This window comes from Cupressus sempervirens, chromosome 10 (genome assembly GCF_028749045.1).
Source record: "Cupressus sempervirens isolate cs-2001-9-10 chromosome 10, ASM2874904v1, whole genome shotgun sequence".
NCBI lineage: Eukaryota > Viridiplantae > Streptophyta > Pinopsida > Cupressales > Cupressaceae > Cupressus > Cupressus sempervirens.
Genome location: NC_143127.1, coordinates 526,852,395 through 526,868,007, shown reverse-complemented (window position 1 = coordinate 526,868,007; position 15,613 = coordinate 526,852,395). Strand labels below are relative to the sequence as shown.

The window sequence follows — 15,613 nt, the reverse complement described above, 5'->3', positions numbered from 1 at the left end:
TACATTGAGACAAACTGTAGCCAAATTAGATAGTATGGAGACAACCTAGAGGAGAGGAGCACATCTTGATGATGAAGTAATAACACCAAACCCTAATCCAAAACCTAAGGAAGATCAAGATGAGGAAAGATTGTCGAGAGTATTTTCTGGGGCACATTCAAAGCCCGATGTGGAATTTGTTCTTTATGATAGAAGATTGGACGCCAACATTATGTTGGATTGGATCTCTGATAGAGAGAAGTTCTTTGAGTTTGAAGGCATTGTTGATAATAAGAAGGTGAAGATTGCAGTCACTAGATTGAAAGGTCATGTCTCATTGTGGTGGGAACATTTGCAAACTGGTAGACAAAGAAGAGGAAAAGAAAAGATTAGGACTTGGTTGAAAATGGTGAACAAGGTGACTAGGAAGTTCCTTCCTACTAATTACCAAGTTAGCTTGTTGAGAAAGATGCAAAATTTGAGACAAAAAGACATGACTGTGAAAGAGTATAATGAAGAATTATATAGATTGGACATCAGATATGGACATGTAGATAATGAGGTTGAGAAAGTTACAAGGTATCTAAATGGATTGAGATCTAGAATTCAAGATGAGATAAGTTTTGTGAAATTGGAAAGTGTAGAAGAAGCATATCAATATGCCTTGAAAGCTGAGGAGATCTTGACAAAGGCATAAACAAAGACATATAGGTAGAGGTGGTAGATTCCAGAGAGGTAGAGGTAAATCTTATGGAGAAGGTGGTAGATTTGACAATTCTATGCAAGATAAGGGAAAATATGAGTGGGAGTGGGAAAATGGTGATAAAGGCATGACTGAATAGAAAGGTGGTAATTCTTACCGAGGATGTACTAGTTCTTATCAAAGAAGAGGTGGTTCTTATTCTAGAGTTATTTTTCATGGTAATTATTTTAGATGTGGCAAAGAAGGGCATAGATCCTTTGAGTGTAGATACCCTAGTGATAATGATCAAGGTAATAAAAATGTCAAGATTTAAGAAGATCTTGAGGGTTCACTGGGTGGGCTAGAGGTGTAGAAAATATGATGCTAAGGAGAACTTTGTGCAATAAGGGAATTGATGAGGAACTTATCCTGAGGAGAAGTCTTTTCAAGACCATATAGTGAAAGTTCAGAGATGGCTAGAAAATGTTGAAAAGTGATTATTGATAGTGGAAGTTCAACAAATTTAGCATCAGAGGAGTTGGTTGTAAAGTTGCAATTGCAAAGGTTGAGACACTCTAAACCCTATCATGTTTCATGGATCAAGGATGAACATAAGCTACTGGTAAGTGAAGTTCAAGATTGGAAATTACTTTGATGAAGTTCTGTGTGATGTTATACCTATGGATTGTTGTCATATTTTTTTGGGTAGACCTTGGCAATATGATAGATATGTTATGCATGATGGAAGATTGTGTCAATATACTCTTTGAGTGAATGGAAGAAAGCAAGTATTGTTTTCTTTGATTAAAAGTCTAGATGAGGTTAATTGTACTACTATTTGAGTTTGTGTGGTCAATGGGAAACAATTTGAAAAGGGACCGAAGAAGAACCAAGTGTGTTTTGTTGTAATCCCTAAGGGACTGAGTTGTGGTAGTAATGATTGAGCAACACATAGAGGTTGAGCACTAGAAGATAGTAGAGGCCGAGTGACAGCAAAAAAAGAGAGTGCAAGCTAAGTGCTAGGCAAAATTGAAAGGTTATTGAATGAGTACAAGGAGATTGTTGCTAAAGATATACCTAATGGTTTACCACCAGTAAGGAGTATAAGTCATTGTATGAATCTAATTCCTAGAACTATTTTGTTGAACAAAGCACCATATAGATTGACTCCTATAGAAAATGAAGAACTTAATAGACAAGTGTAAGAGTTGTTGCAAAAAATTTTGATCAGAGAAAGTTTGAGCCTGTGTGTTGTACCTACTATATTAGCACCTAAGAAGAATGAAGAATGAAGGATGTGTACTGATTCTAGATTTATTAACAATATCATAGTGAAATATAGGTTTCCTATGCTGAGGATGGATGATATAATAGATTTTCTGAGTGGAATAATGTATTTTACCAAGATTGATTTGAAGAGTGGTTATCATCAAATCAAAATTAGAGAAGGTGATGAATGGAAGACTACTTTCAGAAAAAAGATGGTTTGTATGAATGGTTGGTTATTCCTTTCGATTTGACTAATGCACCTAGTACTTTTATGATGAAGTTCTAAAGAGATTTTTGGGTAAGTTTGTGATTATTTATTTGGATGATATTTTGATATTCAGTAGGACTAAGGAAGAACATCTTGAGCATGTTAGACAAGTATTGTAGAGATCAAAAGAGGAGAAAGTTGTTGATTAATTTGAAGAAGTGTTCCTTATGCAAGACGAAATTGTGTATTTTGGATTTGTGATTTCAGCTGATGGCCTGAGAATGGATCCTAAGAAGGTTAAAGCAATTTTGGAATGACCTACACCTGAGAATGTGGGTGATGTAAGATCATTTCATGCTTTGGCTAGTTTCTACAAAAAGTTTATAAAGAATTTCAATTTGTTTGTAATGCTACAACTGAGACAATGAGAGGAGACAAAAAGGATTTTAAGTGGACACATGGAGATGGAAAGAGTTTTGAGACTTTGAAACAAAAGGTTGTTGAGTTACCTGTATTGGCTTTACCTGATTTAAATAAGGTATTTCAAGTTGAATGTGATGCAAGTGGTAGTACAATAGGAGATGTGTTGAGTCAATAAGGTAAACTTGTTGCTTTCTTTAGTGAGAATTTGAATGATGCTAAAAGGAAGTATTTTGTGTATGATCAAGCATTTTATGCTATTGTTCAAGCCTTGAAGAAGTGGCAACATTATTTGATTCCTAAGGAGTTTGTGTTGTACATTAATCATAAAGCTTTACAGTATTTGAGAAGTCAACATAAGTTGAATCAGAGACATATGAAGTGGGTTGAATATTTGTAGAGTTTCATGACTTTGTGATAAAACATAAGAGTGGAGTCACTAACTGATTTTTTGATGCATTGAGAAAAAGACATTCTTTGTTGACTGAGATGAAGGTTGAAGTTCTTGGTTTTGATGAGATGAAAGAGTTGTATGATACTGACTTTGATTTTTTTGAGACATGGAGAAAGTGCAAAGCACCAAATCTATCAGATCAAATGAGTGAGTTTGATGAGTATTTCATTCAAGGAGGTATGTTTTTCAAATGAATTCAATTGTGTATATCAAGAAGTTTTATGAGAGTTAATTTGATTAAGGAAAAACATCGTGGTGGTTTGGTTGGACATTTTGGAATTTATAAGAAAGACATTGAGTTTTCTTAAGCATAATATTATTAGCCACAAATGTATAAGGATGTTCATAAGTTTGTAAGAAGTTGCATGTTGCTTAGATTTTCTTCAAAGAGATTATTAGATTGCATGAATTACCAAAAAATATTATTTCTAATAGAGATAATAAGTCTATTAGTTACTTTTGGAGGACTTTGTGGAAGAAGATTGGTACTGAGTTGAGATATAGTTCTACATTCCATCCACAGATAAAGGTTGTGAATAGAAGCTTGTGTAATTTGTTGAGATGTTTAGCTGAAGATAAGATAAGTAATTGGGATATGGTATTGGCACAAGATGAGTTTGCATATAATAATTCTGTGAATAGGATTACATGAAAAAAATATTTTAAGATAGTTACTAGAATGCAACCTAGAGGAGTATTAGATTTGAGGGATGCTCCTGGGGAAGAGAAGAGAAATGTTGAAGGGGAAGAATTTGTTGGTTTTATGAAACCTTTGCATGAGGAATTGAAGTTGAAGTTGGAACAAACTAATCAAAAGTATAAGGAGAATGTTGATAAGTCTAGGAGACATCATGTTTTGAAGTTGGTGATGAGGTGATGGTTCATTTGAAGAAAGACAGGTTTCTTATTGGAACATACAGTAAGTTGAAAATGAAGAAGTTTGGACCTTGTAAGATCTTGAGGAAGTTTGACAATGGCAATGCTTATGAAGTTGAGTTACTTGATGACATGGATATATCTCCTATATTCAATGTTACTGATTTGTATGAGTATCATGAGTCAGATAATGAAGTTGTTGTACCAATTGATTATCCGAAAAAGTAGATTAAAGAAGTTGAACAGATATTGGATCAAAGAGTTGGTAAAAGCACAAGAGGAAAAGATTACTATGAATATTTGATGAAGTGGAAAAACAAACCAGTCGAAGATGCTACATGGATTTCTCAATTTGAGTTGGATTCAGCATAGGTTGTGACACTTGCATGATTCTAGAGAAACATTTCTTTCAACCTCAATTGTCTAATACAGGAGCATCTTGGGTTGATGTGTTTTCCTGCTCATCTGTGTTCATTTTGCCAATTACTATTGAGTTGTAGTCATTGTCAAGTGTGAGCAATTGCTGATCTATTCACTATCGATCGAGTTGCAATCATTGTTGAAGTCATGTTAGCCTATTGGTTGTCATGTTATCCCATTCATTCTGCCAGTATTGATGGAGTTACAACCATTACTGATTACTAGTATTGGTTGAGTGTTTCTTCAAGTGCCAAGTGAACATGTTATTTACTAATGCATGGTTCCTTCTTTGACCAAGTTTATTTGTTATCGATTTCTGGTTTGAGCTGACTTATGTAATTAATTTGGACCACAAATTTAATGTTTGACTCTTGTCTTGGGATGTGTGCAGACTATTTTAAGGTCAACTTTTCTTTTATGTAATGATCTAGAATCTTTTGTAAGCCATTTTGGCAAGTATAAATATGGGTGTTTAGGTTTAGGTTAGGCAATCATTTAGACACTTAGGATGGGAATGCAAAGTAAATTAAAGAACTTAGAGAGTTAAGAGTAGATGTTCCTAGATTAGCGAATTTGAAGGTAGAACGTGGATTTGAAGTTGTATTTTGTATTTGGTTGTAATCTTGAAGGCCTTCAGCTAGGCATGTATGCAAATAATTGGATGGATCAATCAAGTGTTGTTGTACTTTCTCTCCTTGGTGTTGTTCTCTATGTTGTTTGCTTTTGTTGTGTTACTCAACAAGTTGATTGGATAGTTAGGTGTGCCTCTGGCCCTAGCTCTTCAATCCCTCCTTGCATCAAAAAATATCCAAAATTTTCTTATTAATAGCTACTATACCACAACAAGAGAATGACACAAAGGATAAAAGAAGGAAGACAATGGGTAGTTGTGTTAACAATTTGGTATATGAAACTATAGACACTTTTAATTGTTAAATACATTAATAGCAATATGATCACCAAAATATATTTTATTAGCATTCAAGGGTGGGTCTTGAGCCATAATACCTTTTTGTTGTTATAGAGTAAGAGAGGTGTTATAATTTTATTATAACCCTTCATATAAGTAGATAATCATTTTAGAGAAATTTGAAAACCCCTATTGACATTCACAAAAAATGAATATTTTTAAGTAAATGAAATGCATTCAACAAAACAATTGTGGAAAAAATAAATGCATGAATGGGGAAGGAAAATCATTATTTCATTCTAACCCTTTATATAGACAAATAATCATTCTAGAGAAAATTGAAAACCCTAATTGACATTTGCAAATTAATAAACATTTCTAACCAAATAGAATTGTTGGTGGGCACAATGTTAGGTGGAGGTTGCAAAGCTATGTTGGAGAGCTAAGTTATATATTGGAGTGGTAGGAAAAGAGTTACATGGCGCGTGGGTAACTTTAATGGGACCACGTTTAATTTTGTGGCTCCCTATTACCTTTAGTTTTATGATGATTTCAAATGTAGAGTTGGTCAATTTATTTTATGGATTTTTTAGTTTATTATTTGTTTTTAAATTAACTAGTATTGGGATTTCTAGTGTCTAGCATTGGGTGACAATTTTTTTGGTCATTTCTAGACTTATGCCTATATAACCACTTCTAAAGATTTCTAAAACTTTAGCTTGAAACAATTAACTCAAATGCAAGACCAACAAAAAAAACAAATAAAGAATTTTTATATCAATTAATAATGAATATATGTAAATTTTTTGAAGGCAAAATATTTGTAATTTTACTATTACAATATCTCATGTAACCAACCCCTCCCACTAATGTGGTGGAGGACAGGGGATATAATAAAATCAGTGGACGAAACCATTGGGAAGGTTGATTAGTGGAAGAGGAAGAGGAAGAGGAAGAGGAGGTGAGACCAGGCCATTGTTATTTGACAGACATGAGTTTTGCTTTGGCGCCATTCTCAGGTCTGTTGAGGCCCACGATAAGAAGCAGCAGGTGGAGCTTTGAAACCCCTGCAAGGAAAAGCGGGAGCCGTGTTTCCTCAGTACAAGTAGACACACACTTGTCGGCATTTACCAGGTTTCGCTCGGTACCTCATGCGATTCGCAATGGCAGAGACGTTTCTTTGGAGAAAGAGAAGCAGGCGCTGGGGCTTGCGGGCGGGGGGCACATGGTGTTGCTAGGGTTAGGGCTAGGAGTCTGGATTATGGTGGGCTCAGTAGAGCCAGCGTGGGCATTCGGACCAGAAGGTCCCCTTGTTGAAGAATTCTGGGAAAATATGAGGAGATACGGCCTCTACTTCTTCACAGTCGGCTCAGGCGCACTCTACACAATACTCAAGCCCATTTATGAACTCTTGAAGAGTCCCGTTTCTGCAGTGCTGGTTATTATTATTATCTCTGCCTCCTTCTATCTCCTTTACCTTGTGTTAAGTGCCATGATAGGTCTTTCAGACTTTGCATATCAATATGCCTCCTAACAACTCCAAACTACTGTTTTATCTGAAAGCTTTTGCATATAATTGTGTGGAAATTTTCACATCAATGTTCACGAATACGCTCTGTGATCCATGGTCCATCATTTAAGTCCAATGAATAGAGATGCCAGATTCTAGTGTCGTTGAAACTATAGTTACCCTCATAAATTTGTAAATATTAATGCAATTATTTTTTTGCCCTTCTTGCCTTTTTGTTTCTGAATAGCATTTTATTTCGTTCAATTGCTTGATTTATTCTAGACATACTTCGACTACAATGAATTTTTTTGGTTCACCCGGTATGCATTGATGGACTTTTCAATTACCCCATTCAAGCTGGAGTCTGTCTGAAATTGAAAAGGAGCTACAAGAAAATATCTTAAAAGTGATATTTATAAAATCGGAAATTAGTTTATATAGTGCAGTCAGTAAGATGTTGCCTTTGTTTTCAAGCTTTACAGAGATGATTTGATAGGCTATTTGAGCGGGCTTTACCCCAGAAAGTCTGTTTTCTGGTAGGGAAACTGTTAGCCTCGCCACCTGCCTGCTTTTCTGCGATTTGAAAGCTATTATGGTAGGCCGACCGCGGACACGAATGTGTAGGGTTTTAGATTTGGTGGTCCATATTTTTGTTTTGGGTGGAGTAATTTGAAGATTCCTGTGTTATGTTTTACCCTTGAGATTCTCTCCCTGGCTTTGATATCTATGGTAGCTCAATTTGAAGTTTTTTTTCAGATGTTATGGCGTTCGGCAATGTCTTCTTTTGTTAATGTTATCTAGTATTTTCTCTGGATTTTTCTTTATCTGATGGTTCAAAAATTGCGGCTGTCTCTAAAAATTCCTTTGACATTCTGCTAAAAAATCGCTTTAGATGGGAATATAAATTGAGAATCAAAATAATCTATTCCATAACAAGAACATTGATATTATCAAAGACTGAACAAGTCATCAGAGATTGAGAATGACTAAATACTTAAGTGGAATCGAATATCATGGCCCTTTCGGCTTCGTGTTGTTACTCAAATATTGCACATTATTATGGATTTCATGGACTTAAGTAGAACCGTGATCCGAAACTCCATTTCCTTTTTGTTATGGCTGTTTTTGGGATTTTTTTCTTTTGATGCTTTAAATGTCGGGGCTTTCTTAGAGTGTGAGCTTTTTCGCCTATAAAGAATTTATATAGATTTCATAGGAATGATATGATATCGAAGACTAAAGGACTTAAATGAGAATCGCGTACAAATCACCCAGGATATTTGTAAGGCATCACAGGATAATGCAGGTAAGATTATTTTAGGAGTTTTTGTCGGTTTTGGAGTTCAAGTTAATTTGATTGTTGCTTTGATTCACCTCTTTCTGTTTATTCTGTGGAGGGTTCAAATAACTTGTTTTGTGTCTTGTGCATGTATCTTAGTGTTTCGGGTTCTTTCGTGCTTCAGTTACAGGATACCTGCAAGAAATTGGCTGGGAAAGTCTACAATGGCTTGGCAAAATCCATGATTAAAGTAAAATTATGGAACCCCAATTTTAGTTTTGGTCGGTACCTTGCATAAAAATTCATTATAATTTGTAGGACTCAAAGAAACAGACGCTGCTTTTACTTAGTTCTCATATGAAAGGAGGATGTTTTAAAGTTTTGATTAACAGATATTTCAGATCAAGTTTATCTTATATGGCCCTGTCATGGTAGACCTCTTAGAGTGAGGAAGATAAGAATGTTGCCTGGCTGAAGGGACTTTCACCTTTGAATTTACACAAATACAAGTATTGCAAGATATTTTTAAAAACATAGACAGGTCTAAATGGAATCTGCTCATGTGACATTACAGTCTGCATTTTCTTTCAGGGTTTTTTTTGGGGGAATTAGGTTTGGAAGTTTCTTAAAGGTTTATAAACTTACATTAGACATGTTGCCTGACACAAGGGGCTTCCACTCTGAATTCACACAAATACAAGTATTGCATTATATTTATAAAAATGTCTACAGGTCTTAATACAATATCCTCATGTGACATTACAAATTGGGTTGCGGCCTACTAATCTCATTTACACCGGGGAACCCATGTATCATTCTCATATTCATTGAGTTTTTCATTTAAGTCTAAGATAAGTATTACAGTGGGAGTTCTTCGTGTGTCAAACAGGGCCTACCATGTTCTGGACATTTTTTTTTGCAAGTCAAATATCATATCTTAATGGTCCTTTTATAACATGAACTACATCATTACAGGAGCATTTTAAAATCTTTACCAACCAGGAGTAATCTTGAAATATCGCAAAACTGAAAGGTTTGTTGATACAGCCATTTATAAAACCATGTTGTGATGTAGGAGACTACAGCTTCACCGTCATGAAACTTTAAACTGATATAAATCCATGAATCATCAAAACCTATTTTTATCTGCAAGCCTTGCTGTAGCCTGATGCCATCCCTGCATATGAAAACTTTGCTGGAGCTGCAGAGCTATCCCTGCTCACACTATCATCTTGAAAGAATTAATTGACTGGCTTCAGAATAACATGAATTCCTACTCCCCCATCAAATTAGATAAAGATGTCCATCAATTGCTGATTTTCATTAATCTTGTCAGATCAATTGACAACCAATACACGACCATTCCTTGTGCTTTCTAATTTTTATTGCTGAAAATAAAGCATATGAAAATCCTCTTCCTGTAATCTGGGAATCTTCAAATCAAATGCCGGCCAAATAAAGATATTACGTGTGAGAGCAGGTGCTACCTTTCTCTACAAACAACATTTTTTAAGTCGGCCTCTTGTTAGATTGTTTCCTCAATTGTTGGTATCTTGGAACCAAATTTCTAAAATTTTAAAAGCCAATTCTATTGAGTATGACGATGGAGATGCTGTACAGTCAGAATACATGAGGAAATGAATAAGGGAACACTGAACAGTTATAATACATTAGACACCAAACATTGTAGGTATGGGGACAAGAAAATGGCGATGTCTATACAGCAGAGGATTTGCACCGGACGTGACAGTTTTTCGAATTAATTAATTAATTTATAAATCGCATAACAACTGTTATGTGATTTATAAATTAATTAATTAATTCTAAAAACTGTCACTTCCGGTGCAAATCCTCTGCTGTTTAGCCACGGGCCAAGAAAATAGTCTCCATTTGTAAACTCGGAGTTTCCTGTTATCTAGGTTGTATTCCTTTTATTCTTTCTCGGGTTTCACAAAATCCGCATGTGCTTCTTTCTTCTGGGAAGATCATGTCTTTCATGTAGTATCTTTTGCCATGATGTTTTATAACATAATATTTCACATTTTTAATCTGTTGATTGAATCTTGGATTTGATGAAGCCGAACTCTTTTGGTATATCGACCATTCACATATATGTTACCTTGAATGAAGGGCAGGTTTTGTGGCTTATCACCCTTGGATAACTTTGTGTTAACCCATCTTACAGCTGGATCACAGCCAAATGAACTAATTGTATATTTGCTTTTAACTTTTTTTGTATAAGTCACGTAAGTAATTGATCAATATGTTATAGAAGCCATGTCGCCAACTTATTTGCAACATATCTGTTGTATGCATTGGATATTCCCACAAATTTGATGCCCTTGTTTAAGTTTAGTTTTTTCTCATCTAGCTGGCATTCATCTTTATCTTTCAGAACATGTTTGTTAGTTATGTGGTGGCAAGACCCTTTGGCTCTTCAATATTTGGAGGCCTCAGTCTTCTAGATTGTGTGGCTTTCAACTTCCGAGAATTTCTCTAGCCAAGCTCTCGAGGGTCCTACTAAAGTTTGATATGCATATTGATTGACGCCTGAAAATAAATATATCTTCTCCTACATGCAGAATACTTTGATATCATTATGCTATACTTTCTCTGTTTCCACAAACACACATTTTTAAATCTGTCTTGTAATTAAGCCGATAGGCTTTTCTCCTAGAGAGACTTTGGCTGGGTTGTTCGGACAATCTGGCAGTCTTACACCGGGTAAAGGTCACTGGGAAAGTACGGCATGTTTTATGGAGGCTTGAAACAACAAATCCAGCGTGGGCATAAGATGTTGCGTCATACATCCAGTCAACATGCGCCCAAAATTAGCAAGTTGAACGAACACACCCTGTAATGGAAAATGTGAAGCAAGTGGCTGACTGGAATTCACCATTTATCGCTTGAGGTTTCTATGTTAGTTCAGCGTGGCCTGAAAAAAGTGGAAGTAGAGACAAGCGAACTGTTTTAGCATGACGCCTAAAAGAAATGTGTCCTCGTGGAAATCTATGATTGCGGGATATGCTCATAAGAGGTTTTTTGAAATGGATTGGAAAACTTTGAAGTAGATGTAGATGAACTGCCATAGAGGATGTAGATGAACTATATTGGAGATCTCACTTTAAAATAGGTAAAGAGTATGCTGGTGCCTTGATAACTGTCCTAGAGCTCAACTTTTGGAGTTTTCTGTCCTAGAGCTCAAATTTTGGAGTTTTCCGAATGTTGAAATTTAGCTTTACATTTGTTGCTGTTGAAATTTAGCTTTACATTTGTTGCTTTTGTTTGATTGAAAACTTTGAAAGCTTTTCAAAAAATCCATATGTATTTTATTACATTTGCTAATTTGCTTGGAGGTGGAGTTTATGTTCTTCAGGTATGGGCATGGGAGAACTTTCCCATTATGAGACCTATTTGTGCTGATATGAGGTAGGACCATGAGCCATACATACATAGATATAGAGGGTAGATGACCAAGACAACTTTGGGTAAGACCGAGTAGAGGAGAGGTTAGCTTGATGATCTATTAGCAGTAGCATGGCAACCATGGAGAGAGGTAGAGGCATGGGATGACACACAAGTGGAGCTCAGCCATATGTTTACCTCTTAGCCATTGATTGGTTGATTGATCTAGGTGATCAAAAGATTCCCATTGACACACGTGTGGTAGCAGTATGGCCAGCCATAGGATATCTCACAAGAGTACTACACTTATGCCCACTTCATCTTGGAGATGGAAAAGGGTTGGTCCATTTGATTAGACCCTAAGAGGTCTATGATTGATGTGCGCTCCCTCACCCTAACACATTGGGATTACATGGTTGTAGTTGTAGATGGGGGAATGACTCCTACATATATAGAGCATTTTGTGAGTCATCCCTTTCCAAACCTAGTGGGGATTGTAGTGCCTATACAACCAGTGCAGGTACTAGAGTAGCAGTGACAATAACCACCACAATAGTAGTAGTAACCTAGACAATCCACAACATAGGTGCATATCCCTCCTTGTTAGATGCAAAAGGATTTCAATGCTGGCAAGAGTGGGACAAGTACCTTGGGTACCATCAGTGGTGATGCTTGAGGCAACAAGTAAAGGACCAACTTGCAGAGCAAGCAAAGCACGGAGTGGGTGATGAGGAGATGTAGGATCAGCCTACTCCTGAGCCACACTTGGATGTGTTGAGGAGGACCAAGGAGAGACTAAGAGTAACATAGTAGCATTTGAGTGAGATGCAAATCTAGCTAACCATTTGTGACCTATGATTAGGTGATAGAGAATGGGAGATCTAGGAGCCGTGTGAGCAATTAGAGTAGCAACAAGAGGAGGTGTGATTGCAGAGTGCCAGAGTGGCTTACTACTATGCAAGTTATATTGCAGTAGTGTCTGATGCTTCAAAGCAGATGCCTAGATTCTCAAAGTATGCTACAACATCAGATGGCATACGATGGCCTATGAGAGTAGACGTTCCTCCTCCTCCTCCACTTGGGGATGAGGGAGAAGGAAACAATTTGTTTTCTTCTTCTAAATTTGGTTATGGCTATGTATCAATTGGTGTGCTAGCACCATTTTGTATCATTTTGAGATCAACAGTGCTCAAGTAGCACTCATTTTTGTATTGATGTACACTTGACTCCCTACATATGAGATCTTCAATTCAAGTATCCATGTATGTGTCATCTTTTCTCTTACAATTTTTCATACATAAGATGTTAATACAATGATTGTGATGAATGCAAATTGCTATGATGCATGAGTGTAGTGTAGTTGAGATGAATGCAAATTGCTATGATGTATGAGTGTAGTGTAGTTGAGATGAATATGAAAATATGTATATGAAAAGCAACAGGTGAATGAACTAACATCTCATGCAAGTTTCAAGTTTTGTTATCAGTGATAAGTATCCCATGAAAGTCAAGAGGATGAACCAAGGAGCTGAATGCTTGTGTAGTTGTGAAGAAACATGATACTTTGAAGAAACCAACAACCTCTCATGGTGAAAGATGCAAGTAAAGCAGTGATCGAACCATGTTCTTATGTAAGCGGAGAATGCAATGCAACCATATGTTAGATGTAACCCTAGGTCTGGTTACTAAACTCATAATCTTATCATCACTGAGTGTTTAGTTAGACCCACAAATGTCATACAATTCACACTAACATTGAAATCGTGAGAATATGAATATGACCCATGTCTTAGTTTTTTCGGGATTAAATGTAAGCATTAAGGCACAAGAAGCTAGAATGGCCAGAATATTTGTCCCTTTTAATTTAGCAAGCGAACATAAGCATCAAAGCATAAATGCTAGGGTGACCAGAATGTTTCTTGTGTGAAAACAAACTAGATACACAAGAGATCCTTTGTATGCTAAGTATTTAGTAAAGATTTTGTCCAAAATGACCCTTTTGTTCATAACCTAAGACAAAATTGTGTTAAGTATGCTCGTAGTGACCCGTATGTTCACTTAGTAGGATGAGTATCAATATCTACTATAGCATAGAGAATTCACTCAAACAAGGAAAATATCCAATCTCATTGAAGTATGTATATAAAATGAGTTGAGGTACACACAACCATCCAACACGAGATAGATGCTTTTATAGTGGACACCCCTTTCATATAAATATTTTAGATCATTGGAACTAAACCATCAAACAAAAAATAAAATGAAAGATCATGTCCCCAGTCCTCACTTCTCTAGTCAAAAGTGAAATCCTTGAGTTGTTCAAAGGGGAATGATAAAGAGAAAGCAACAAATAAATAAAAAATCTTAGCATATCTCAAACAAGTTCAATGTTTTCATTTCAATTTCAATGTTATAGGATTGATGTCAAGTGTCAATGTTCAGAAGATATGTGAAAGAGATCTCTTCAGCAGGAGGACGAAAATTGACAGACTTAGTTAGGATAACTAGTGATAGACATCAGAGAGGAAGCTTTGTTGAGAAGAACCTTAGTGGGAAACTAAGAGATAGTAGACAAATGCAATTAGAACAATTGGTGACTAAAGCTTAAGAGAAATTCTTCGAGAGGAATCTCTAGAGTGACACAAGTGATAGTAGATAGATGCAGTTAGAACAATTGGTGATTTAAATGAAAGAGATCTTCCATGAGAGGAATCTTTGTAGTGACACAAGTGATAGTAGATAGATGCAGTTAGAACAACTAGTGATTGATGTGAAAGAGATTCCTATGACACTATAGGGTGTTGCCCCTGAGACTATGAAAAGATTCAATCCATGGATGCATAAGCAAAAGAAGGAAAGCAACTATACAAGAGCCAAAATATGCATTGCAAGATGTAGCATTTGAAACAAGAGGCACCTATTTACCAAGTTTTCACCTTCTTGGAAGAGATTCTTTTTTTTCTACCATGATACTTGTTTGCCAGGTTTTCATCAATAGCACCTTTTCTTGTTTTTCAAGTGTTTTTGTTCTTTTTCTATTTTTTAATTATATTTTTTGTATTTTTTAAACTTTTCACTTTTTTTGGTATTGCCAAGGTACCTATTGCTAGGTTTTTACTAAGATAATATTTTTTTAGGACTTTTAAGTATGTACAAAAGAGCTTTTGAAAGCATGTCAACTATAGAACCTCTTTAGATGAAGAGTGTTGATTGACTCCTTGAGTGAGTCTCCCTTAGCTATTGAAAGTTGGTAAGCACTAGATCCAAACATTGTAGTAACTATGTATGGACCAAGCCAATTGGATTCAAACTTCCCATTTTGTACTTGTTGTTTTCAATTTTTAGGGTTCCCCCTCAAGATGATGTCACCCACTTGGAAGTGATGTGGATTGACTTTCTTGTTGTAGCTCTTAGAAATGCACTTTTGGTAAGCTTAGAAATGATCACATGCCGCTTGTCGACATTCATCTAACAATTCTAGCTCTTGAAGTCGAGATGTTCTATAATCATCATCAGTAATGAGGCCTTCCATGGAGATTCTTAAAGTAGGAATCTCAACCTCAATTGGAAGCATAGCATTGGCTCCATATACCAAAGCAAAGGGCATTGTTCCCATTGGAGTTATGATACTAGTTTGGTAAGCCCATAAAGTCAGATTAATCTAAAGGTGCTAGTCCCTTCCAAATTTGTTGACTGTGCATTGTAGGATCTTAGGATAGCCTTATTGGATGCTTCTACTTGGCCATTACCTTGGGGGTAATAAATAGAAGACCAATGTTGCTTGATTTTGAATTTTGAGCACAACTCTTTAAGATCCTTGTTTTTAAACTATCCTTCATTGTTAGTAATGATGGAGGATGGTACACCATACCTGCATATGATGTAATTCAAAATGAATAGAGCTACAATTTTTCCATTTGCTGTAGAGAGAGGGACTGCCTCTACCCATTTAGTGAAGTAGTTTGTAGCCGTAATGTCATAACTTGTGTCTATTTGAAGAAGATGGATGAATCTGACTAGCTAGATCCAAGGCCATTATTGAAATGGCCAATGAATGATAGATGGAATTAGCTCCATGTATGGAGCATGGATCATATTTCCATGGAGTTGGCACTATTTGCAAGACTTTGAGTATTTAATTGCCTCTTGCTCTATATTCAACCAATAGTAACTAGCTCTGATAAGTTTACAAGCTAGTGTC

The 15,613-nt window shown here is 36.0% G+C and overlaps 1 protein-coding gene across 1 annotated transcript; it reads left to right on the top strand.

Annotated features, from left to right (window-relative positions):
- The first annotated feature begins 6,077 nt into the window (after window positions 1-6,077).
- On the top strand, window positions 6,078-6,949 carry LOC149534964 (uncharacterized). Its single transcript, XM_089806010.1, has one exon. The coding sequence runs from the start codon at window positions 6,210-6,212 to the stop codon at window positions 6,750-6,752; it is 543 nt and encodes a 180-aa protein (XP_089662136.1). The 5' UTR covers window positions 6,078-6,209; the 3' UTR covers window positions 6,753-6,949.
- The last annotated feature ends 8,664 nt before the right edge of the window (window positions 6,950-15,613 follow it).

Coding starts and splice junctions, on each gene's coding strand:
- LOC149534964 (XM_089806010.1), top strand. CDS start 6,210: ATGAGTTTTGCTTTGGCGCCATTCTCAGGTCTGTTGAGGCCCACGATA.